This window comes from Pelmatolapia mariae, linkage group LG9 (assembly GCF_036321145.2).
Source record: "Pelmatolapia mariae isolate MD_Pm_ZW linkage group LG9, Pm_UMD_F_2, whole genome shotgun sequence".
NCBI lineage: Eukaryota > Metazoa > Chordata > Actinopteri > Cichliformes > Cichlidae > Pelmatolapia > Pelmatolapia mariae.
In genome coordinates this window covers 15,437,321-15,464,210 of record NC_086235.1, presented here as the reverse complement: position 1 = coordinate 15,464,210, position 26,890 = coordinate 15,437,321, and the positions used below count along the sequence as shown (strand labels likewise).

The 26,890-nt window shown below is 41.9% G+C and overlaps 2 protein-coding genes across 2 annotated transcripts; both read left to right on the top strand.

The window, feature by feature from the left end:
• Nucleotides 1-6,053: 6,053 nt before the first annotated feature.
• LOC134634638 (B-type lectin plumieribetin-like) lies at nucleotides 6,054-6,718 on the top strand. The gene is made up of 2 exons (XM_063483955.1): nucleotides 6,054-6,143; nucleotides 6,242-6,718. Exons 1-2 carry the CDS (start codon nucleotides 6,054-6,056, stop codon nucleotides 6,500-6,502), a joined length of 351 nt encoding a protein of 116 aa, XP_063340025.1. The 3' UTR covers nucleotides 6,503-6,718.
• Nucleotides 6,719-18,708: 11,990 nt separating this feature from the next.
• LOC134634627 (B-type lectin plumieribetin-like) lies at nucleotides 18,709-19,546 on the top strand. Its single transcript, XM_063483943.1, has 3 exons — nucleotides 18,709-18,775; nucleotides 18,878-18,971; nucleotides 19,070-19,546. Exons 2-3 carry the CDS (start codon nucleotides 18,882-18,884, stop codon nucleotides 19,328-19,330), a joined length of 351 nt encoding a protein of 116 aa, XP_063340013.1. The 5' UTR covers nucleotides 18,709-18,775; nucleotides 18,878-18,881; the 3' UTR covers nucleotides 19,331-19,546.
• Nucleotides 19,547-26,890: the final 7,344 nt, after the last annotated feature.

The following is a 26,890-nucleotide window of genomic DNA, read 5'->3' as shown; positions in this document are numbered from 1 at the left end:
AGATGGCCCAGGATGTGAGTGACTCCGGAGTCTACAAGAAACCACCTTCTCACTACACACAGACATTGTATACATAGGCAGAGATTTATAGGCTTTGTTTGTTAAATGTACATATGTGCCCTTTGGATGGCATGAAATGCATTCTAAGTGTTCAATGGCTTCTTGCAGAGTCTGTGTGTATGTGGAGCATTTTTGTATATCAGCATGAGCACTTGTTAGCAAAGCATTCTTCATTGCAGCAGCATGTGTGTGTGTTTGTGTGTGCATTACTTGGTACTGAGTCAGTGTGTATGCAGGCGTGTGTGTGCATCACTTCCCTGTCCTGGTGATTTGGGCAAACCATGGCCTGAAGTCCCTTGGGGTCCTGCCGTCCTCCTGCTTGCGACAACCACTGCGGTCACCCCTTGGTTCTCTGACCCCTATTAGGGCAGTCCTTTCTCCAGTGTTCATACTGGCCGCAAATGAAACATGCATCAGGACAGGAGTCCAGGTCAGTTTCAGCTTTCACGGCCTGCAGTGCAGCCTGTAACGGCCCTGTGTCAGCGCTCTTCTTCTCTCCTCCTTTCTCATTTTTTGGCATTTCTTTAGGCAGTTCTTTTAGAGATACTTTCTTTTCTCTTCTCACTGCCTCCTCGATCCACATTTTCAAACACCTTTTTCCATCTGCTACTCTGTGTAAATCTGCAGTTTTAACTTTTCCTTTTTTCCCACAACTTTTCTTCCTCTTTTTGCAGCTGTTCTTCAACCTTGTTTAACTGATTGACGCTCAAAGATCCCTTATTGGGAAAACCATTTTCTTTCTGCCATTTAGTAACATATTTAATGCATTGTAATCCATATTTTTCACCATAGAGTCAAAGATTGAGTTCTCTCCTTGGCCACCCGGTGGAGCATGCACCACGGTCCATGCCCCAGCCATTTCCTCAGCCGCGGTGACTGTCTTGCTGGATTAGGATCTCATGTTACTCACTTAAGTATCCTTAGCGAGGCCCTTTTGCGTTAACTGCCAAGAAGTGCTAAAATACCGTCACCTACCACCTTCACCGGCGCTTAGGTGTCCCTTCTGCAGACTTTAAGTAACTCAGCCGACCTCCCGTGAGCCACTGCTCCGGGGGCTATTAGATCCTTTGTCTAGTTAAGACATCAGGAAATTGCTGCGCACTAAAGCCCCGCTGGGGACTCGCCCCACAACTCCCTCTTTTTGAAGCTTTGGTGGGACTGAGGCTTGACGTTTTCCCTGGGGGTGATCAGCCATCTTTGGGGCCGTTCCTCAGCGCCCACACTCTGAGCATCCTGTTCATGACGCCAAGCTTGTTGTGGAATTTTCTGTTAATAAAGTCTGCAACACGGTCAGCTGTGGTCAAGCTATTTTAATTACTGCATGCAGGAAAGCCAACAGAGATCAGACATCCCATTCTGTTTCTGTTTTGGCTCTCAGCGAAGGCGGTCGCACTTTCTCCTCTCCTCTCCTCTCCTCTCCCTTATCTTCCCTGCTTAGCTCTTATGTCCTTGTCTAGTCTCGTGTTTTCTGTACTTCCCTGGAACACTCTCTCATAGTCTGTGTCTAAAACCTAAAGAGAACTATGGATTTGATCAACTGGTCTCTGAATGCTATTGACACCCTCTTCTCAACGAGAAGTTTGGGCTCGGGAGAGCCTGAGTGCCCTGGAGGGACTTTCCCTGCTGGATACACGATGGACGGGTGGCAGAAATGGAGGATCGTGTGCCTGGCGGGACTGTCGATCGAGGACGCTGAAGATATCTACCTATTCGGAACCATGATAACAGGGTTCTTGCTGATCGGAGCTGGCTTGGCCCTGGCTTATCGGAGAATTAAGACAGCGGGACCGGCTGCTGAAAGGTCTCAGAATCTGCTCTGTGAGCAAAGGATTGACAAGACCACGGAATTGCAGGTAAACAACATCATGGAGAAACTGGCGGCTATCCAACGGGAGATGGAGAGACCAGTGTCGAGGTGCTAAAGCAATAACAGCTCGAAATTCTCATGAGTTGTTGGAAAGAAATCGCCATCTTAATGCGGCTACCCCCTCCGGCGCCAGCTGCGGGCTCAAGGCTGGAGCCGAACAAAACAATCCCTGATAACGACTATGTTGACACTGTTCCTCCCCATTCCATGCAAGGCCACCTGGGTTGGCTGGTAGACTGTTTACTTAGCCTGGCAGGGCGAAGGACACTGTCTCAGCTGAACTATGGACACGCATACACATACACTTACACTGATGGGCACGCACTCATCCCCCTCCCTTTCCAAACGCCTTCGATGCTTTTTTCCTGTGGGGGAAGACGGCGGGTCTGCGCGCCGCGCTGGAATGGTAGCGCTGTGCAGGACGACTGCTGTGTTTTCCTTCGGACTACTCCTCACCCCCTACCCAACCCTGTGGCTTGTCACGTGCTCTAATGTTGTACTGTGGACATTTATGTGCTCTCTGTGCAGAGGAGGTTTTTTTTGTTTCCTGTTCTCATGCTGTCCTCCCATAGGTGCCCAGCATGAGTAGGGGTCTCTTTTTTTCCTCTTGTACTTTCCCCATTGTTGTGTATATTTTCAGTGTTTTTTCTGTAACGCTGCCGATCTCCGACTTGTATTCCCATGTGTTGTCTATGTTGTGTGTGTAAGTCGGGGGGGTTCTATTCCTCTGCGGGGCAACCTGCATATGGCCAATAAAGCAAAGCATTCATTCACAGTCATGTGGGCTCTGCCCTTTGGGTGTCGCAGCGTCCCTTTTATACCCTCATACACAACTCTCTGTATCTTTTAGTTACAACAGGTTTTTGTCCCACAGGCTGTTGCTGGGCAGAGAGCAACTCCCACTATCTTTTCCAAGGAAGTTCCTGGCACTGGTCATCTTGGGAGTTTTGTCCTTCTACGCCCTAACAGTTAACAGATAACATAGTCAAACATCGTTAAGCAAAGCTAAGCAGTTTTCACAAGGTCATATTGACACATACACATACTTCATCCAAGCATGCAAAGGTTATGCAAAAATCCTAGAATGAGATTCTAGACACCTACATCTAAATGTATGACAATGTGAAAACTAGAATTTTCCCCATTGCACACCAAACCATCAGCAAACTTGATTTTGTAAGTTTTTGTTAGATTATTTTAAATTAAGCACTCATGCTTTCACATCCATTTTTTCTGAACTTTCTACACCCAAAAGTTGCTCAACTAAATTTCTGTTTCCGATTAGTGGTGGCTAGTTTGCGTCCATGAACTGACTTACAGAAAGCTTTTCTGGGTCATGATGGGATAACAGGGTTAAAATTAGACAGGGATGCATATGAGAACATTATGAAAAACATGTGACAAATATTCAGGACCTGTCATGTACTGAGTGAGGCAGGCAGGATTGAGGACCCAAAATACAGACTCTCAGATAAGGCTAAACTTAATCCTCAGCTTTAATACTGGAAACCAAATGTACATAAAACAAAACTGGGAGGCATAGGAAAACTAAACAAACAGGCTGGCAGAACACAGTCCCCCCCGACTGTTCGTTCTGCCTGTTTGAGGGAGACCGGGATGCAGGACAGAGGGAGACGCAGACACTAAATACAAGAGGAAATCGGGGCAAAGAGGAAACACCTGAGAAACACAGCTGGCAAAAATCTAACAGACGAGACAGGTGGATGCAAAACTGAAAATGACACACACCAGACAGGAGATAATTACTCAAAGTAAAACATGAAGTACGGGAAACACACACACAGGACCATGGAAATGCTGTTTAATAGTATGTTTGTATGGTTTGTATGGTTGTAAATAAGTGTTAGTATAAATGTTTTTTCAGAAAAAGATGAAGCTGTACAAGAGTCAGGGATAAATGTAATTACATGAATAAAAGAAGAAACTTTTCTTTATTCATTCTTTATTCTTCTCTTCTTATGGATAATAAGATTGCATTGGTTGAACACTCAGTTTAGTCAGAAAAGAACAGAAAGAAGATTGACCTTTGGTGTTGACACACTACTTGATCATGCCACTTCCTCTTTCATTTCTTCCTTTCCCAGGCTCAATAGGTTTCGGTCAACAGGGCAGCAAATACGTGCTGTAAAAGAATATTCTCCTCTTTCTTCAATTATTTTGTATTTTTCATTAAATAAATTTTAATATTAGACAAGATAACCCTTTTTGTTTCTTTTTTAATGCCCTGTGCTTGTTTTACTATAAATAAATGTTATTTGTTATTCTTGAGTTTTGTACTCCTTGGCTACCACTGACCTTTTATTTTTGGAAATGGTAAATGGACTGATTCTTATATAGCGCTTTTCTACTCTCCTGGAGTACTCAAAGCGTTCTATACAACATGCCTCATTCACCCATTCATACAAGCACTACTAAACACAAGTGCAAACTAATCTACATTCACACACATTCACACTCCGATGAACGCATCGGAGGGCAATTTTGGGGTTAGTATCTTGCCCAAGCATACTGGGCATGTAGACTAGGGAAGCCAAGGATCGAACCACCAACCTTCCGATCAGTAGCTGATCTGCTCTACCACCTGAGTCACAGCCACCCCATTGTAGATGCTCGCCATCCGATGGAAAACGTGTGTCTTTGTCACCAAAATGTCCTTGACAGTAAGGGTGTATAGCTCTATATAAAAATGATCTGTCCTTGGAGATAGGCCTTCATTGAGTCCCAAACTAAAAGGATAGAAATGTTCAGGGAAAGGTTTATGTCTAAAAAAAATTTATTTGGTTATTCATAAATTCCCGAAAGGTATTATCTGTTAGTAGTGTGGGGTTAAAATGCCAACTCCTGTTTGTTCTAGGTAAGTCGTCATAGACAGAGTCAAAATTAGGGGGGCGTGGTCTGATATAACTATGGCAAGGTATTCACAGGCACTCGCGATGCTAGTCAAATAGTTATCTAAGAAAAGGTCGCCTGTCCTAGAAAAAGTGTGATGGATGTTAGAGAAAAAAGAATACTCCCTGTCGGTCGGAAGAAGATGTCGCCAAATATCTCTAACCCCATATGTAGAAAAAGCGGAATGAATACGCGAGGATGACTTACTCAGACAGGCCGGTTTTAATGAGGATCGATCCAAAACAGGGTCAAACCAGCAGTTTAAGTCTCCGCCAAGTATCAAAGAGTACGAGCCTACGTCTGGTAAATTCGAAAAAAGATGTTTGAAAAACTTGGGGTCATCTGTGTTAGGAGGATATGCATTTACCAAAACTACCTGTACGTTATACAACCTCCCTGAAACAATGACAAAACGACCGTGTCCATCTGAAATAACATTATATTGTTTGAATGGAACCTTGGGGCTGATGAGAATTGATACTCCTCTGGCCTTGGCCTCAAAACATGAATGAAACTGCTGCCCTGCCCACCGAGACATAAGCCCTGAGTTAACCTCTGACATGGGTTTCTTGTAAAAAGGCAATGGAGGCATTTTCTTGCTTAATTTGAGCAAAAACCTTTCCTCTCTTAATAGGATGATTTAACGTTCCAGCTGAGCAGATTTATAGGACTAATCATGTAAGATTATAGAAAGATAATGAAGGGATGCAAAAACAGAAAAGCATGAGAGAAGCCCAGAACAGAACATGGAATAACACCCAATATGAGTTCTGTGGGTTGAAAAAAGAGACACTCCAACAACACATAAAATAAAACCCCTGATCCCCCCTCCCTCACCCCAACCAAAGGACAGCTGGAGAACACAGCAGCAAGCTCCCCTGTACAACACGTCAGCAATTGCGATTGCTCAACTCCATTACATTACTGCTCCACTAATTCCCCCCCCCCCCCACACACACACGCTTCTTAGGAAATGCAATCCCTTTACTGTAAAGGTCAGTGACTGTCATTCCAACCCCAGTCAAGATGATATAAGGATGAAGTGATGTGCTTTCAATTTTAACACTTCTCTTCTGCTTGCAGACCAGCTGGTGTGAAACATTCAAAACTATAAGTATTCCACGTATCTCTACTGACTGATGGATTCATACATTACTGGTGCTTTTAAATGCCTATTGTGGATACAAGCTGATTTATATTCTCTCCTTTTAGGATCATGAGCAGAAACTTCTTGTCCAAAAATGATGAGCTCCGCAGGGGAGACTACCTGGTGTCCAACAACAAGCAGTTCAAAGCTATATTTCAGGTGACTAATTTAAATGTTCTCAGTTCAGAAGCTCATAAAAGCCTTGTTTCCCACTCATGCGTGTTGACAGTTATTTAATGTGTGATTTATGGCTGCAGGATGATGGTAACTTTGTCATCTATGGCTGGAAGCCTTTGTGGGCTTCGGACACCTATGGATCAGATGCTGTCCGTCTGTGCATGCAGGCTGACTGCAACCTGGTCATGTACAACAAATGTGACACGCCTAGGTGGAGCACAAACTCTTACGGACCTGCCGCCAACCTGTGCCGTCTTCAACTGACTGATGACGGCAAACTGGTGGTGAACAGAGAGTGCGAAGAAATCTGGTGCTCTGAAAAGTCCAAAGGCATGAAGTGATGCTTGTGTGTGACCATCCTTTGCCATAAACCTTCAGCGATGCTGTTAAAGCAAAATATTCCAGTGCATAAACAAGCTTTTCATTTTTCTTTCTGGTTAGCTTTGATCAGACTCTGAATTTCTGCTCTGAATGTGCATGTTCACTCTACAGCTTCTGTGCTGCTGTAAAACACAAAGGATTGTAACCAAGTGGCAAAAAAATAAATAAAATGAAAGGTATTTGACCAACCTTGAGTCTCTCTGTGTCCCTCTCTTGTTCTGTGTGTTTATATTTCTGCCATTAGACAGAATTTCTTAAGTATTAATATTGTTGCAAAGGTGTAGGAAGCAGTCTTAAAACTTTGAGGTGTGTAGCTCAGAGGCGGAGGCAGACATTTGATACACCCGGGGCTTAGCCCTAAAGGGTAGTATGCATGTGGGATTGGCGGGGGGGTTAGAAATGACTGAAAGATTAATAGGCTCTGTTTTGAGTTTTGTTCAAAAAAGAATGACTTCATATAGGGAAATATATATATCGCATATGCAGGACACCTTAAACTAGTTTTTTAATTAAGCAGCAAGGCAGAATAAAATCAGGGCTGTATCAAGACACGAGGACTAAACCCCAATTCAACCAGACCCAGAACTGATCCAGAATTAAAACAGGACTACAACAGTTCAAAATCAGGACTACTTAGGATTTAACCAAGACAGAACCAGAATCAGAACTAGATGATAGTAGCACTGAAAATCCTCATAGACCTGCACTACACTTATTTTTAAATTCTACCAAAGTACACTATTTAGATTGAGAAAAGTTTATATAATTATTTAGCCTTGTTGTGCAAACAAGCCTGCATAACTTGATAAATATAGAATTTGAAAAATACCAAACAAAAGAAACACTAGGTACGAGATACATGAGTACCTATGATACGGTGATACTTTTGGTAAACAACCATTTGACTAACATGTCTGTCTCACCTGCTCTTGTTCCATCTCTGTTCTGTCCTCATTCTCCTCTCTCTCCCTCTCTGTTCCTCTCTCTCCCTCTTTGTGCTGACAATCAAGCCAAACACCAACATCATCAAATATACAGTTGAAACCAGATATTTACATACTCTTCAGATAAAAACAGTTAGACTTTTTTTAATTGTAACATCAAATCAAACTAAATGTTTATTTTTTTAGATTGATAAATATAAAAACATATTTGTTAACTTTAAGAGTAAAGAGAGAAACTATCTGTATTTCTTAATTGTAAATGGCACCAAATTGTATTCAAAATTAAGCCACACTTATGGAGCTCCACAATTCTTTTCCTGGTGTTTTGGTTGATATCTCTTGATTTTCCCATTTCAAAGAAACAGGCTCTGTGTGTTGCCTTATATGCATCCACAGGTGTGTCACCAATTTACTCATATGCACTCTACTAACCTATCAGAAGCTTCTTAAGCTCAGAATGGAAACGTCTGGAGTTTTCTAATTAATTAACAATAAACTTAGTGTACATGTACTCCTAAATTTGATGAAAGAATAGACAGCTCTGTCTCTCTTTAACTAATTCAAAAGATATTTCAATATTTATTTATCCAAAACAAAACAAGTTTACTCTAAATTGATGTTGTACAGTAAAAAAATGTTCTTGTGTTTTCCATAAAGTGTATGTAAATATCTGGTTTAAACTGTGAATATACTGCTGTGCATTAAAATTCCTCTCGTTTTGCATAGAAATATACTGAACAACATACAAAGCATAATATATAAAATAACATCTACCTGAGTTTTTTCTTTGAAAGACGCCCCTTATGTCCATTCTTGTATATCAGTACATTACTGAAACCGATTTATTTAGCCGTGGAGGGTAACAACTGAAAATATGAAATAAACACACATGTAAGCTAAGACTCTCTAAGAAACAGCATTGTTGTTGTTCGGCTTTTCATTTCGCCATTTGTTGATTCACTTGAAGAACAAGTAACGTAATATGGGTCAAGTGATCAGTTTGATATCAATCTTTCATGATACACCGTCATATTTACATTATTTGTACAGTACGAATGATTTGCTTTGGTACCTGGTCAAACTTCAGTTCTCCTCTGTCTGCCTCGCTGCGCTTCTCCAACAGCGCACTCGCAGGCAGCAGCTCCCCCCGCCCCCTCGCTCAGTCGCTTAGTGTCTGAGCTCGGATCATACCAATATTAGGGGGGATTTACGCACAGTCGTAAATTCCCACAGTGTGCACTATGTGATTCAAATATTGTGTGTAGTTTTTGTTTTATACAGTTTTCAGCCAGGCATCTAACTATGAAAAAATTACACTCCAAAAGACCCCGGGCTTCTGAAAAAACAACCCGGGCTTAAGCCCAGTAAGCCACCCCCCCGCTCCGCCACTGGTGTAGCTGATATCAAAACTAACACAGATGATGTAGATTCCTCCATTGACCATTAGACACATTTTCATTTGTATTTCTCCTTCCCTGAAAGTATCGTACAGTTACATTGTAACCTTGGTTCTCTGAGTGAGAGACTATCTCTCCACTCCATTACATATTCCAAATGGACGAGGTATGACAACCCCCCCCCCCCCGGTTGTGGCGTGTGGATATGTCTTTGACACACTCTGGTTAGCCCGGCCACACCCCAGAGCTTATGTATAAAACAACTGTGCAAACGCGAAACCGGTGATAGTTTGATTGAAACGCGTTTCCGAGCGGCCTGAAGGTGGAGAGATAGTCTCTCACTCAGAGAACCAAGGTTACAATGTAACTGTATGTTCTCTATCATATTGAGACTAGCTCTCCACTCCGTTACATATTTGATATGTAGAGGGTAACTATTTAAGACACCCCGCGAGGAGATAGAGCTACCAAATCCCAGAGTGAATGTATCAACAAAATATTTATAAAAGTACATATATACACACGCCACCCCGGCCAGGGCCTCGCCAGACACAAGGCCAAGCCGGAGGGCAGAGGCATCAGCCTGCCAGACCCAAGACTGGCCTGCAAGTCCCGCAAGGCGCAAGGACCGCAACTGAGCGGCCGCTCAAGGTCAGCCCACGAGCCGCTAGGCCAGGGGTATTCAACTAGAATATGAGAAGTTCCAGTTAGAGAAAATCTTCTCAAGCAGAGGTCTGGGACATCATAATGTCTAACTTGCGTTATGATTGTGATATAGAAGCAGCCTATTTTTATCAATATCTGAATGTATGAACAATAGACTGACAGATCAATGAAAATACAAGTTAAAAACATTTCAACAAAATTTATTGTTAACACTGAAACACACAGTAGGCCTACATTAGATACAGGGCTGTAGTTTAAAATGAATTAGAGAAAGTAAATAAAATGGCTAAACTGTGCATAAAACAAAGTGCGTAGTTTCAGAAAGAAAATAGCAGTAGCTTGAGTTTCCCATTTTCTTTACCTTTCACAGCTCAACAGTCTCAATAAATTTTTCAACAAATATCGCAAAACATCTTATCAATTTTACAGTTTCTCTTTGTTTCCCCTTATATTCCACTTCCCCACTTTCTGTTGTTCAGTGAGAGAATTGAGCTTTAGTTTGCCCAACCAGGATTTGGCTGGATTGGTGTCACGGCCATTCTCATACACATGTGTAGGTGCTCATTAGTGAGCACATGCATGGCAGCAAACTTTCTGCAGGCAGGAAACCATTGATGCAGGGCGGCAGGGGGCCTCAAACTGCCTGCATACCAGGTCAATACCAAGCCATTCAACACGGCTTGCCCCGCTAGACATGACAAGTTTGGAGAGAAAGTAAGAGAGCCAAGACTGAGATGGTTTGGACATGTGGAAAAGAGGGATAGGGGATATACAGAATAAAAGGACATACAAATGGTTGGTGTCACAGAGGAGGATGGTATTTACAGGGTGATGCAGAGGTAGATGATTTCCTGTGACGAGTGAGCAGCTGAAAAACGACGAACAATAAAAGAAGAGTTGTAACAGGGACAGGTTTCCCAATGTTTTGCATCGTCCCTCTCTTTAACAAGACTTTTTAACCCAGTAAAGCCAAGTGCATCATATTTGATACATGAGTTATGAAAGACTTCTACATCATCACTGACTTTTTTTCCAATCATAAAAAAACAAAACAAACAACAACAAAAAAACACAGAAATTGTACAACACATTTTTAAGCAATAAACTGAAAAAAAGAAAACAAAAAAAGCCACATGTAGCAAATATGATACAAATTAAAACTCAAAAAGCTGGGAGAAGAGAAAAAAAATGTCATTTTGTTAGGTTCCAAGGAACCTAAGCCCCATTTATAGCTACCAGTCACACTCTTGTTTAACCTAAAAAGAACATACCTGTCAAGCACTTGTAGATTCAGGTGCCGAACAGAGTCTCATTGACAGTGAGCTAGCCAGACAACTGAACATCCCGCTTGTTAAGCTAGATCCATCCATTCACGCCAAATTTCATTCTACAGGTACACCACTCATCCTGGTTTCCTTGGTTGGAGGTTCACAATCCTCACTCAGATTGGTCCGGCCAAAAAAATAGTTAGTTGGAGCCCATTCTGTCAAGCCAACTGTCTCGTTTCCGCTTACCCTCCTGAGGCTCCTAAAAGGTCGTCTGAGGAAAACACAACCCCTGACCTCTCCACTGTTCCCTCTGTGTATTATGACCTGCGGGAGGTTTACAGTAAAGATCTTTGCCACCCCATAGACCCTATGATTGCTCCACTGATCTGTTACCTGGCTCAACCCTCCCTACTAGCCACCTGTATAACCTGTCACAACCAGAGCGTGTGGCCATGGAGAAGTACATAAGGGAGTTTCTCGCAGCTGGCATCATTCGGCCAACTTCTTCCCCGGTGGGGGCCGGGTTCTTTTTTGTTGACAAAAAGGACGGCTATCTCCGGACGTGGATTGATTTTCGTGGCTTAAATGACATTACAACTAAGAATAAATATCCTTTACCCCTCACCAGCTCCACATTTGAACCACTCCATGTTGCCAAAGTCTATACCAAACTTGACCTTAGAAACACATATAATCTGGTTCAGATCTAACACGGGGATGAGTGGAAGACAGCTTTCAACACACACCTGGGACACTTGAATATCTGGTACTTATTGAACAGGGACTTATTGAACAGGTTCGTTTGCGTTTACCTAGATGACTTTTTGATTTTCTCAAGAAACCTTGAAGAGCACCAAATTCATGTCCGGGCAGTCCTCCAACAACTGCTGGAGAACAAACTGTATGTTAAGGCACACAAGTGTCAATTTCATGCATCATCAGTTTCTATTCTGGGCCATATTCTCGCAGGGGGGCAGGTGAAGGCAGTTATCAAGTGGCCTGCTCCTTCCTCTTGCAAACACCTCCAGTGCTCTCTGGGCTTCGTGAATTTCTATCAGCAGTCTATTAGGAATTATAGCCAGGTAACCGCACCGCTGACACAACTGACCACTAAGCTCCCTTTCATCTGGTCACATGATGCAGATCAAGCCTTCACTAAATTGAAAGAACTATTTACATCCACACCAGTGCTAATTCACCCCGATCCTAAGAAACCATTCATAGTAGAAATCGATGCATCAGTGCTGTCACAACACTCAGGCTCTTCATCCAAACTCTAGCCCTGCTCCTTTTTCTCGCGTTGTCTCTCGCCTGCAGAGAGGAATTATGACGTGGGAGACAGAGAGCTCCTCGCTGTCAAACTTGGACCCTGCCACTGGACAAGCAAATCAACGTTATGTCCCCACGGCATCCTGTTCAAGGTGCCCGACTGGATTCAAAAGCAAAGTTTGCATGCCATCCCAGAAGCAGTAAAACAAACTCACTCATTAAAAGACATTTCTGCTGGGAAACTATTGACAAGGACGTTAGGGAGTATTGTAGCCGCATGTTCCTTCTGCACTAGAAACAAATCCAACACTCAGTGCCCAGCCAGACTATTAATTCAATTTTTAATTCAATTCCATTTTATTTATATAGCGCGAAATCACAACAACAGTCGCCTCAAGGCGCTTTATATTGTACAGTAGATCGTACAATAATAGATACAGAGAAAAACCCCAAAATTATATGACCCCCTATGAGCAAGCACTTTGGCGACAGTGGGAAGGAAAAACCCCCTTTTAACAGGAAGAACTGGCAGAACCAGGCTCAGGGGGGGCGGCCATCTGCTGCGACCGGTTGGGGTGAGAGAAGGAAGACAGGATGAAAGACATGCTGTGGAAGAGAGACAGAGGTTAATGACAGATATAATTCAATGCAGAGAGGTCTATTAACACATAGTGAGTGAGAAAGGTGACTGGAAAGGAAAAACTCGATGCATCATGGGAATCCCTCGGCAGCCTACGTCTATCGCAGCATAACTAAGGGAGGATTCAGGGTCACCTGGTCCAGCCCTAACTATATGCTTTAGCAAAAAGGAAAGTTTTAAGCCTAATCTTAAAAGTAGAGATAGTGTCTGTCTCCCGAATCCAAACTGGAAGCTGGTTCCACAGAAGAGGGGCCTGAAAACTGAAGGCTCTCCCTCCCATTCTACTTTTAAATACTCTAGGAACAACAAGTAGGCCTGCAGTGCAAGAGCGAAGTGCTCTAATAGGGTGATATGGTACTACAAGGTCATTAAGATAAGATGGGGCCTGATTACTTAAGACCTTGTATGTGAGGAGCAGGATTTTGAATTCAATCCTGTATTTAACAGGGAGCCAATGAAGGGAAGCCAATACAGGAGAAATCTGCTCTCTCTTTCTAGTCCCTGTCAGTACTTTGGATTAACTGAAGGCTTTTCTGGGAGTTTTTAGGACATTAATTAATAAATGCATGAACTAGTTTTTCAGCATCACTCTGAGACAGGATATTTCTCATTTTAGAGATGTTGTGCAAATGGAAGAAAGCAGTCCTACATATTTGTTTAATATGTGCATTGAAGGACATGTCTTGGTCTTGGGCCGAATACAATAACCTCATTTTTAATCTGAATTAAGGAGCAGAAAGTTAGTGGCCATCCAGGTCTTTATGTCTTTAAGACATTCCTGCAGTTTAACTAATTGGTGTGTTTTATCTGGCTTCATAGACAGATAGAGCTGGGTGTCATCTGCATAACAGTGAAAATGTATACTATGTCTTCTGATAATACTGCCTAAGGGAAGCATGTATAATGTAAACAGAATTGGTCCTAGCACTGAACCCTGTGGAACACCATAATTAACCTTAGTGTGTGAAGAAGACCCTCCATTTACATGCACAAATTGGAGTCTATTAGATAGATATGATACAAACCACTGCAGCGCAGTACCTGTAATACCTACAGCATATTCTAATCGCTCTAATAGGATATTATGGTCAACAGTATCGAACGCTGCACTAAAGTCTAGCAGGACAAGCACAGAGATGAGTCCACTGTCAGAGGCCATAAGAAGATCATTTGTAACCTTCACTAAAGCTGTTTCTGTGCTGTGATGAGCTCTGAAACCTGACTGAAACTCTTCAAATAAGCCATTCCTCTGCAGATGATCTGTTAGCTGTTTGACAACTATCCTTTCAAGGATTTTTGATATGAAAGGAAGGTTGGAGATTGGCCTATAATTAGCTAAGACAGCTGGGTCTAGAGATGGCTTTTTGAGTAAAGGTTTAACTACAGCCAGCTTGAAGGCCTGTGGTACATAGCCGATAGAGATAGGTTGATCATATCTAAGACTGAAGCGTTAATTAATGGCAGGACTTCTTTGAGCAGTTTTGCAGGAATGGGGTCTAAAAGACACGTTGATGGTTTGGAGGAAGTAATCATTGAAGTTAACTCAGAAAGATCAATTGGAGAAAAAGAGTCTAAATGAATATCAATGGTACTAAGAGTAGCTGTAGATAATATTACATCTGTGGGATGATTATTGGTAATTTTTTCTCTACTAATAAAAATTTTATTTGTGAAGAAGTTCATGAAGTCATTACTAGTTAATGTTAAAGGGACGGTTGGCTCAATAGAGCTCTGATTTTTTGTCAGCCTGGCTACAGTGCTGAAGAGAAACCTGGGGTTGTTCTTATTTTCTTCAATCAGTGATGAATAGTAAGATGTCCTGGCTTTGCAGAGGGCTTTCTTATAAAGCAACAAACTATTTCTCCAGGCTAAATGATGATCCTCTAAATTTGTGACACGCCATTTCCTCTCCAGCTTACAAGTTATCTGCTTTAGGCTACGTGTTTGAGAATTATACCACGGAGTCCGGTACTTCTGATTTGAGGCCTTAGTTTTCACAGGAGCTACAGTATCCAGAGTCGTACGTAGTGAGGAGGTAAAATTATTAACAAGATGATCGACCTCTGTTGGAGTAGTGTTCAGGTAGCTGCTCTGCTCTATGTTGGTACAGGGCATTGAAGATGATAACAGAGGGTGGATTATATTCTTAAACTTAGTTACAGTGCTGTGTAATCAATTATTATAAATGGAAATGTTATCAGGAAATGATCAGACAGGAGAGGGTTTTCAGGAAACACTGTTAAATGTTCAGTTTCTATGCCATATGTTAAAGCAAGATCTAGAGTGTGATTAAAGTGGTGGGTGGGTTCTTTTACATTTTGAGAGAAGCCAGTTGAGTTTAATAACAGATTAAACGCTGTGTTGAGGCTGTCATTTTTAGCATCTACATGGATGTTAAAATCACCCACAATAATTATTTTATCTGAGCTGAGCACTAAATAAGATAAAAAGTCTGAGAAATCAGACAGAAACTCAGTGTAAGGCCCAGGTGGATGATAGATGTTAAAAAATAAGACTGGTTTCTGAGTTTTACAGCTGGGGTAGACAAGGCTAAGCATCAGGCTTTCAAATGACTTAAAAGTCTGTCTGTGTCTTTGGTTGATTAATAGGCTGGTGTGAAAAATTGCTGCCACACCGCCCCCGCCTGTGCTTCGAGATTTCTGGTAGCAGAAAACTAGAGTCCGACATTGTTTTGGCAAAGTTACACACCTATTCAATATTGATTTTAGTGACCTCCGATTGGCGTAACCGGGTGTCATTACTGCTGACGTGAATTGTAATTTTACTGAATTTACGTTTACCCTTAGCCAGTAGTTTTAAATTTCCCTCAGTGTTGCCTGCTCTGGCCCCTGGAAGACAATTGACTATGGTTGCCGGTGTCTCTAGCTTCACATGTCTGAGAACAGAATCACCAATTACCAGAGTTTGACCCCCGGCGGGTGTGTCGCCGAGTGGGGTAAAACGGTTAGACACATGAACAGGTTGGTGGTGTACCTGGGGCTTCTGTTTAGGACTATGCTTCCTCCTCACCGTCACCCAGCCGCCCTCTTTCCCCAGCTGCTTGGGGTCTGCCGGGGAACAGCTAGCAGGGCCTATGCTATCTTCGGCTGCACCAGCTACAGGGGCCTGGCTAGCTACTGGTGTATGAAGGGTGCGAAGCCGAGTCTCCAATTCAGTAATCCTGGCCTCCAGAGCTGCAAATATGCTACATTTGTTACAAGTATCATTACTGCTAAAGGAGGCCAAGGAGTAACTAAACATCTGACACAATGAGCAGGAAAGTGCGGGAGGGACAGGTGAAGTAGCCATGGTGCTAGCGAGTCGGCTACGAGCTAAGCTAAGCTAGCGAAACAGTAAAGACACAGTGAGTGAATACTTTGGCTATAAAATAGGTAGTGAGTACACAGAAAGTGTGCATCGCATGAAGCTTGTTAAGATTATACTATGAAAAAAGAATGTATCTAAAAGTTTTTTATTACATTGCTAAGCAGATAAGCTACTCAAAAACACCACTGTGTTTGAGCAGGAACAGGAAGTGATACTCTACCGCAGAGAGAGTGAACACCACAACCACTCTCTGTTCCTCATCGCCCGTGATCGCACATATCACTAGACTTTATCACTGGTTTGCCTGTCTCAAATGGTAAAACAGCCATTCTCACTATACTTGACAGATTTTCTAAAGACGCTCATTTCATTGCACTGGAGGAACGTCCCACAGCCATAGAAACCACCCAGGTTTTAACTGAACAAGTCTTCTGTTTGCATGGCATACCTGCAGAAATAGTGTGAGATAGAGGTCCACAGTTAACGTAAGGTGTGGAAGACATTCTGTATAGCCCTGGGAGCCACTCCATGCTTAAGTTCCGGATATCATCCCAACTAATGGACAGACTCAGCGTTTAAATCAAGAACTTGAATCCACCCTTCGCTGCATGACTACTCATAACCCGTTAACCTGGTCCACTTTTCTGCCTTGGGCAGAATACACACATAACTCTCTTACCTCTTCCACGACAGGTCTCTCTCCATTCAAGGCATCCATTGGTTATCAGCCTCCACTTTTTCCTGAACAGGAGGTGGAGCTTGCAGTGGTCTTGGTCCAACACCACCTCCAGCGTTGAACACATTTTTTTCCTTTGTTAAATTACTTGCTAATGCCACAAAGACTGGCTGTGAGCAGTGTGGAAAGAATTACTAAACTGGGAGGCATAGGAAAACTAACCCCCCAACCCCCTGGATGAAATCCAGAAGAATGACGCTCCCTCGGTAATACACGTCAGCCATGTATTCCAGCCCTAACCATAACCTTATCCCCACAGTTAACCAGTACTTTAATGACGTTAGACAGTGTTTTCCAAAGCGATTTAAGTAAAACGAACATACATGTGTAGATTCATTCCAAATGGTTCTCATGTTTCCTCATTTCTCCAATCTAGTAATCTAGGCACTTGCTGGGTGCCTGGAAGCAAAATATATGAATGATTTGTCTCCTAGCGTAAAATGTTACGCTTATGGAGTGAGAACGTGTTGGAATAATCTATTAAAGAGGTGTGAAGCCAGCGATGGCCTCTAGACGTCCTACCTCCGCAGCTCTGGCAGCCACTAAGGAACAGGAGGATAGCGGCAGTTACTCTTCTTTAATTACCCAAAGCTTATAATCCTTAACCGGGTGAGACTTACCCTGCAGGGGCAGAGCTCCGAACTTCAGCCGCCGCTGCCTTAGGCTCAAGCACATATCAGGTCTCTGGTCTCCTGAACCAGGCATCCAGCCGTCACCTCTCTGCTCATCACTCGATTGTGTGTCTCCCTGTCCTCGGCTCTAGCCACTGGCAGAATATCCTCTGGTTCCGCTCGTCTCTGTCTCATCCCAGCATGCTGGGCCTTCCAAAAACCTGCCTGCATCTGCCAGTCGAGCTCCACTCTCCTAGAATGTCCAGGGTGCTTTATTCGGCCTCCGTGCTGCCCTCTGCTGCAGCCACCTGCCACTGGCTACCACTCCATTTTACTTCCCCCTGTCTCTGTCCTGCTAGGCCCTCTTATTGGCCCCTGTGACCTCCCAGGTGTGTCCATTGAGCCATCAGAACTGGGCGGAGTCTCTCCGGCACACGTTAACAAATATACACACTAAAAAAAAACATGCAATCAGTGCAAGTATAAAAAAACAAACGCAAAGCACAGCAACACATGCAAAGTTAAAACATGTGACACATTCATCCCATCAGGAAGATGTGAGGCCCCAGATGGGGCGCCACGGCAAAAGGGTGAGAGTCCGTGAAAAGGCTCCTGTTCTCAACTCAAGAGCCACCTACATGGTCCAAGCCACCAAGGACCAAGAGAGCAGCCCATGCCAGAAGGTCCAGATACACGCCCCAGCTAACCCCTCCCTCCATGACTATATCCCAAAGGGGCCAAGGCTCAGTAAGCCCCAGATCTAGGCTCACAGACACCCAAGCCACTCAGTCACTCAGTCACCCACTACCCACCCACTAATGACACACAAAGAGACACAAAGACACGCATGCACACACAATCGCCCAACTGCTGAACAGTAGTACTCATCCACCCCCAGCACCACTTCAAAAAGTCAAGAAAATAATTAACTGTAGAGTCATACTTGTGCAACAAAATTCTGCCAGTATTACAACTGTAATTTATTACCGATGATCCAAGATGGTATATGTGTGATAAACTAAACTAAACAGAAGAAAGATTCACATGAACAGCAGCCTACAGAGATTGTAGGCTGCATGATTTCCCTCAGGGATTATTAAAGTATTCTGATTCTGTTCTTGCAAAAGCAAAATGTGTTCGGCACCACAGCGCATTCAGCTCACAATTCTGTTTGGAAAAGATGCCAGACACCATCAGATATTAAAAATAGAAACAAAAAGCACTTATCAGGAAATGCAATCCCTTTACTGTAAAGGGCAGTGACTGTCACTCCACCCCCAGTCAAAATGATATAAGGATGGAGTGATGTGCTTTCAATTTTAACACTTCTCTTCTCTTCTGCTTTTAGACCGGCTGGTGTGAAATATTCAAAACTGTAAGTATTCCACATATCTCTACTGACTGATGGATTCACACATTACTGGTGCTTTTAAATGCCTATTGTGGATACAAGCTTATTTATATTCTCTCCTTTTAGGATCATGAGCAGAAACTTCTTGTCCAAAAATGAGGAGCTCCGCAGGGGAGACTACCTGGTGTCCAACAACAAGCAGTTCAAAGCTATATTTCAGGTGACTAATTTAAATGTTCTCAGTTCAGAAGCTCATAAAAGCCTTGTTTCCCAGTCATGCGTGTTGACAGTTATTTAATGTGTGATTTATGGCTGCAGGATGATGGTAACTTTGTCATCTATGGCTGGAAGCCTTTGTGGGCTTCGGACACCTATGGATCAGATGCTGTCCGTCTGTGCATGCAGGCTGACTGCAACCTGGTCATGTACAACAAATGTGACACGCCTAGGTGGAGCACAAACTCTTACGGACCTGCCGCCAACCTGTGCCGTCTTCAACTGACTGATGACGGCAAACTGGTGGTGAACAGAGAGTGCGAAGAAATCTGGTGCTCTGAAAAGTCCAAAGGCATGAAGTGATGCTTGTGTGTGACCATCCTTTGCCATAAACCTTCAGCGATGCTGTTAAAGCAAAATATTCCAGTGCATAAACAAGCTTTTCATTTTTCTTTCTGGTTAGCTTTGATCAGACTCTGAATTTCTGCTCTGAATGTGCATGTTCACTCTACAGCTTCTGTGCTGCTGTAAAACACAAAGGATTGTAACCAAGTGGCAAAAAAATAAATAAAATGAAAGGTATTTGACCAACCTCTTGTTCTGTGTGTTTATATTTCTGCCATTAGACAGAATTTCTTAAGTATTAATATTGTTGCAAAGGTGTAGGAAGCAGTCTTTAAACTTTGAGTAGTGTAGCTGATATGAAAACTAACACAGATTTTGTAGATTGACCATTAGACACATTTTCATTTTTATTTCTTCTTCCCTGAAAGTATCTTCATGTGGTCTAGACCTGATAGCAACTGATATTTTTCCTTAGGCCAGTTCTTTTTTTTCAGTTTATGTTCTCTTTTGGCTCAGTTTTTAATAAAAGACAACATCTGAATTCATTATTGTGTAGATGACAATTATTTTTCCTGTTTTTATTCAGGTTTTCTAATTTTATGTTTCCTTTCTTAAACTCTGTAATTTCATCTTGTGCTGGATGTTATTTAATTATTTTAGATGTACAGCACATTGGTCAACAGCTGTGCTTTAAATGTGCTAGGGAAACAAACTTGACTCACTTTATGAGTGTGTCTGCGTCTTTGTGTGTCTGCATGTGTTGGACGTCACGTCTTTGCATAGAAACCGTCAGGTATGGTGATAAAACCCTTGGTGAGTGTGTCTGCTTTTTGCATGTAAACTGATGTGGTGATAAAACACTTTGTGTGTCTTCGTCTTTGTGCGTTTGCATGTGTCTGCACAGTCCAGATGCACAAAATGATGCTTCTGAAGTCATATATGAAACAATCTTTGCATGGAAACCATCAGGTATGGTGATAAAACCCTTAGTGTGTCTGCTTCTTTGCATGTAAACTGATGTGGTGATAAAACACTTTGTGTGTCTGCTTCTTTGTGCGTCTGCATGTATTGGATGTTGCATTGAAAGGTGACTCTAGAGTCACCTACTGACCTACTGTAGCAATAACAACCAAAAATGTGATTCTGAGAGTGTTTTTTGTCTTACAGGTTTAAAGTTTTATCATTAATATATCTGTTGAATACATTTGACATTAGCCCAGCACATGCTGTGCCCTGACACATATTTTTATTTTTCACAGTTTTTTCCTCTCAAGTAGTCCCACACAATTCACAAACACTGTGGAAACACCATTCAAACATTAACTGCAGGTAAGTCACAGCACTGATGGTCTCATTGTCTTTTGCTTCCTGCTCCTTTATGCTCCGTCCTCATTGGTTAACCCCGATGTTTGATTTCTTCTGCCTGCATTTCGTCCCTCAGTCATGTGTGTATGTGGAGTTTATGGCTCATATCAAACTGTGTATAGACCATGTAAACAGACCAGTCTAACCCCGCTGTGGTTTTTAAGTATCAAGTAAAAATGACTTATCCTTTTCAGGGTCACAGAAGGCGCTAGAGCCTATCCCAGCTAGTTTAATAACATGTATTTTGTAATTGCCAGAGTGCATCAGAGGGACAGGTCAGGATGAGCGGTTTGTAGAGAAAGTTTGAGAGCCAAGACTGAGATGGTTTGGGCATGTGGATAGGGGATATACAGGATAAAAGGTCATGCAGAGGGTTGGTGTTACAGAGGATGATAGCATTCACATGGTGAAGCAGAGGCAGATGATTTCCTGTGGTGAGTGAGCAGCTGAAAAAAGAGGAACAATAAAAGAAGAAAAACATTTAAATGCCAGATCTGTAACAGGGACAGGTTTCCCAATGTTTTGCATAATCCCTTTCTTTAACAAGACTTTAACCCCGTAAAGCCAAGTGCATCATATTTGATACTTCTACATCATCAGTGACTTTTTTCCTCGTAAAACAAAACATAGAAATTGTACAACACATTTTTAAGCAACTGAAAAAATGCCACATGTAGCAAAATATGATACACATGAAATTCAAAAAGCTGGGAGAAGAGAAAAAATGTCATTTTGGTGGGCTCCACATGGTCCAGAGGCACAAAGTGATGCTTCTGAAGTCATATATGAAACCATCATTGCATGTAAACTGTCATGTATGGTGATAAAATATGTGTTTTTATTAAATATGTTCCATCTCTTCGGGGTGTTAAAGAGAAGAAGTTCAGATTTAATTATGAGAAAATAAACACAGAGTCAAAAACTTTTAAACAACCGTGTCTCTCACTCAGTGGAGCAGACTGATTTCTAACAAGAGGACCTGCAGTGTTGTTGGAAATGCTGAAAAGGACAAAAATGGTGTTTAAAAAAACAGAAACAGCAATAAAATGTATGTTAAGATGTTCCATAGGCAATAAAACACTGTCCTCTAATCCATCCAAAACATATAAGCATAAAGGTATCGACAGTCTCTGGTTGTCATGGTTTTTTGTTAATTCCATATACGTTATAGCACTAACTGATTAAAGTGCGGATGCTGAAACCACTTGTGCACCACAGTCATTGCGAAACAAATGCTGCTTCTTTCCTGTGTTGAAGTCTTGTCTGTTGCTTCTTTATCACACTAAAAACTAGCACACATGAGGTGTCTGACAAGCATCTACACTGACAGTTCATGAATCCACTAGGATGTCACTCGTGGTCAGAGTCCAAGAGTCTGAGTGTTTATGGTGCAGAGGAGGAATATGATTCAAATCAAAGGATTATTATTTGCAGCTGCAAAGAGAGACCACAAGGTGTCGCTCTAATGCTTCTGTAGTTTATGTTCATGTGAAAATTTTCACATAAAAAGAAAATTACTACATTTGAAAACCTCCTTTTTTTCCCCCCCTAATCACTTATCCAATCCAGAGTTGTGGTGAGACTGGAGCCTATGCAGGTGCCAGGAGGTGAACGGTAAAGTGCACCCTGGACAGGTTAGCAGTCTATCGCAGGAGTAACACCGAGACACACAGTCTGGGGTATCTGAAGAGAAAACACGCAGGTACAGGGAGAACAGGCCAACTGCACACAGAAAGGCTCCAGCCGGCGGGCAGATTCAAACCCAGGAACTTCTTTCTGTGAGTTGCCAGTGATAAACGCTGCACCGCCATGTTTCAAAACACATTCATACTGTTTTATAACCTGCAATTTCTAAACAGTAACAACAATATTATAGTTTTCTACAATACACAGAAACACACAAACTGAGCTGCACTAAGAAATAAACATGTAATCCTGAGCTGCGTTCATAGGCAGGATATTTAAGGACATTATGGATATATTGCGACTTCTCCTGGGAAGCGTTTCAAAACTGAAGAGATCCATTCTTGATTATTATTCAGCTTTGCCAGTTTGGGGCCTGTTGTTTCATATTTTTGCATTTCAAAATTTATTATTTATATAAATGTAAGGCAGCTGATAAATTTAAATTTGTATTATTTGCAGACGACAAATATTTTTTGTTCTGGGGGGAATCTAAAGGAGCTGCTGGATACAATTAAATCAGAAATGTGCAAAATTTAAAAAATGGTTTGACAGGAATAAACTAAGTAAAACTAAAATAGTCTTATTTGGGAATTCCCTAAGAAACGCACAAGTGCATATTCATATAGATGGTCTGGAAATTGAAAGAGTTGTTGAACACAAGTTTCTTGGTGTGATAATAGATGATAAATTAAGCTGGAAGTCGCATATAAATCAGATACATAACAAAATTTCAAGAAGTATTTCAATTTTGAGTAAAGTAAAACACATTCTGGACCACAAATCACTCCACGTTCTCTACTGTTTACCAATTTCACCATATTTGCATTACTGTGCAGAGGTTTGGGGCAATGCTTACAAATGTTTGCTATCATCAATCTTTATATTACAAAAAAGGGCGATAAGGATAATTCAAAAACTGGTTACAGAGATCATACAAGTCCACTATTCTTAAAATCAAAAATACTAAAATTCACAGATCTGTTTTTTTTTTTCCTTACAGCACAAATTATGTATAAAGCAATAAACATCCTGCTTCCTGACAATATTCTAAATTTGTTGTCTAAAAGGGAACGGGGATACAATTTGAAAGGGGGAATTACATTTAAAACATCCTTTTATCCGTACAACACTAAAAAGTTTTTGCATCTCTGTGAGTGGAGTGAAGCTGTGGAACAGATTAAGTAAAGAAATGAAGCAATGTCCAAGCATGAGTCAGTTTAAAAAGCGATTCAAGGGTATGATTTTTGCAGGGTACAGGGAGGAGGTAGAGCTTTGGTACGGTGTTCTCGTCCAATATTTTCATAATGCCGATGTGTGTACATGTGTGTGCGGGTGCACGGGGATAAACTGAAAAGCAGCTTTACTAACTTAAACTGAGAACAAATTAATCCAGATTTTCAAAAGAAACAGCCAAACAAAGAATCCAAAATCTACGCATCGTCAAACAAAACATCCTGCGAGGACGGACAAGACAACAAGCAGACAGTAACTGAGGAATTAAATACACACAAGGCAATTAGGGAGAGAGGAAACAGCTGGGGAAAAGACACAGGTGAACAGAATCCAACAAGACAAGAGGACACAAAACTAAACAAACACTAAATAAACAAGACTAAGACGTGTGAACTTGACAGAACTAAACAAGACATGACCGAGGAAACAGAAAGGGAGGCAGGAACAACCAGGGTTTCATAAACCAGACTGAAACAAAGACATGCTGCTATCAGAAAGTATAAAAAACCAGAGCACAAAAGAAGAGCTAAGTCAAAGACTTGTAGGACTTTAAACACTCCATCTGCACTAATCACAGATGGCATCGTTCAAACTGCACTTTGAAATTTTGAGGACCAGCAGGTTTGTTACCAGACTGTGACTTGCCAGAGCACGTCAGTACATGTTAAAGAAGTTTTATTCTTTATATTACAAGATTGAATTTGCATTTGTGGATGCAGTGATGAGCTGTGGAGTCTTAAGATGATTTAGACTCACTGCTTTGATGCACTGCTGCCTGAGGGCCTGGAGATCAAAGCCATTCAGTAGTGATTTAGGGCACTTTTTATTATGAATGTTTTATTTATTTATCTAAATCTAGATACCCATTAACATCAGGCTTAGCTTTTCTTCCTGCAGTCCTCACACATTCAATCCAGCAACTGCAACACATGAACTTCAAACCAACAGATTGTTCTCACACAGAAAGCTCAGCGTTTCACAGGGAAAGAAATATGAAGAATCTGCATTACATCACACAACAATCATTCTAACAAACATTACTTACTCTCCAGGTTACTACACGTCCCATCTACATACCGTCACGATCTCCTGGTCGATGCACCCGTTTCTCTCCATCTCCCTCTGTATGTGTGTGTGTGTCCTTGTATCTTTCAGGGGTGGAGCTCACCTGGCTTCCCGCTCCTTTGGTGTCACACCTGTGAGTCACTGTTGATTACGCACTTGGTTCCAGTCGGCTCATTACCAGTGATCTATTCAAGACACCAGATCATTGCACCACATGTGACGCCCACTGATGTGAAGGAAGGCACCTGTGCACGACAGAGAGGTCAGATAAAGGTGTCTGGGAGCAAAGTTAGGGGAAAAAGAGTCTTAGTAGCCATCTGGACATCGGTTACCCCCCTTGTCACTCCACCCTTCAGAGCTTTCCTGTGTTGCTTTAGCAATAAACATCCTAAACTTTTCATTTGCTCTGCCTTTGCACCCAGGTTTTCACCAATACACAACGCATAAACCCACCAGCTTTATTATTCGAACAGTTTTAATTTCAGCCTTTTCTGGTTGAAATAAAACTGTTTTATAAATAGTTAAACTATTCAGCTGTGTAAATCACCATTTTCTGAATATTACTTGTTTTAACCTTTGGCACTGTAAATCTTTCTGTTACAGATCATGTTTGATAAGTAGTATGTTGAGTAAAAGGCAATATAATACATTTGGTCTCAGCTCTGCTTAAAATTTACAGAGCATAGGATGATCTCCTAACAGTTAGCCAGCCCACATGCATTTAATTAAATTAGTTCTGTAAGAGCATCGCAAAGCAGGTTTATTTTGAGCTACTTGTAACATTTTTAATTTCTTCTTGTCACGGTCCTAGGTCTGTGACCCAGTGTTTTGTGTTCTGTGTTATTATTAATGTTTGATTTCATCATGGTTTATCATTACTAGTCTTTTGGTTTATGGTTTTGTATTCTAGCTCTAGTTCCTCTTTGTTTTGTGATTTCTAGTTCTTGGGTTTTGTTCCTGTGCGCCTCATGTTTAGTGTAGGTTTAGTTCTGTCTTCATGTTTATTTATATGGTCACCTGAAATGGTTTTCACTTCTCAGGTGTGCCTTGTCAGGGTTCATTTGTAGAATTTCTTTCCTTCTTAATGGGGTTGGGACCATCAGTTGTGTTGTGCAGAAGTCAGGTTGGTGCACAGCTAACAGTCCATATTATGGCAAGAACCAATCAGCGAAGTAAAGAGAAATGAACTGAAGGTCAGTCAGTCTGGAAAATTGCTGAAACTTTGAGTTTATCCCAAGTGCAGTCGTAAAAACCATCAAGCGTTACGACAAAACCGGCTCACATGAGGACCGCCCAGGAAAGGATGACCAAGAGTCACCTCTGTTGCTGAGGGTAAATTCACTCGAGTCACCAGCCTCAGAAATCGCAAGTTAACAGCACCTCAGGTTAGAGCCCAGATAAATGCCACACAGAGTTCCAGTGGCAGACACATCTCTACATGAACTGTTCAGAGGAGACTGTGTGAATCAGGCCTTTATGGTCAAATAGCTGCTAAGAAACCACAACTAAGGAAAAGCAACAAGCAGAAGAGATTTGTCTGATGAGTCCAAATTTGAGATCTGTGGTTTCACCTGCTGTGTCTTTTTGTGATGCAGAAAAGGTGGATGGATGCTCTCCACATACATGGTTTACACTGTGAAGCATGGAGGAGGAGGTGTGATGATGGTGACACTGTTGGGGATTTATTCAAAACTGAAGGCACATTGAACCAGCATGGCTACCACAGCATCATGTCACGACATTCCATCTTATCCGGTTTGCATTCAGTTGGGCCATCATTTATGTTTTCAACAGGACAATGACCCCAAACACACCTCCAGGCTAAGGACTATTTGACCAAGATGGAGAATGATGGAGTGCTGTGCCAGATGGCCTAGCCTCCACAGTCACCTGACCTAAACCCAGTCGAGATGGTTTGGGATGAGATGGACCGCAGAGTGAACGCAAAAGGGCCAACAAGTGTTCAGCATCTCTGGGAGCTCCTGTTGAAAAACCATTTCAGGTGACGACCTCATAAGGCTCATCAAAAGAATGGCAAGTGTGCAAAGCAGTAATCAAAGCAATGTGTGGCTGGAAAAATCAAAAATCTAAAACATGTTTGAGTTATGTCACACTTTTATGTTTTCACTTTTATGCATTCATTTATAGATTTAATGCCTTCAGTGAGAATTTACAATGTAAATAGTGATGAAAATGAAGAAAAAACATTAAATGAGAAGGTGTGTCCAA

What these genes read in the sequence shown, in the direction of transcription:
- LOC134634638 (XM_063483955.1), top strand. Translation starts at nt 6,054, where the DNA reads ATGAGCAGAAACTTCTTGTCCAAAAATGATGAGCTCCGCAGGGGAGAC. An exon ending in AGTTCAAAGCTATATTTCAG is followed by an intron (nt 6,144 to 6,241) that starts GTGACTAATTTA and finishes TTATGGCTGCAG; the next exon opens with GATGATGGTAACTTTGTCAT.
- LOC134634627 (XM_063483943.1), top strand. Translation starts at nt 18,882, where the DNA reads ATGAGCAGAAACTTCTTGTCCAAAAATGAGGAGCTCCGCAGGGGAGAC. An exon ending in AGTTCAAAGCTATATTTCAG is followed by an intron (nt 18,972 to 19,069) that starts GTGACTAATTTA and finishes TTATGGCTGCAG; the next exon opens with GATGATGGTAACTTTGTCAT.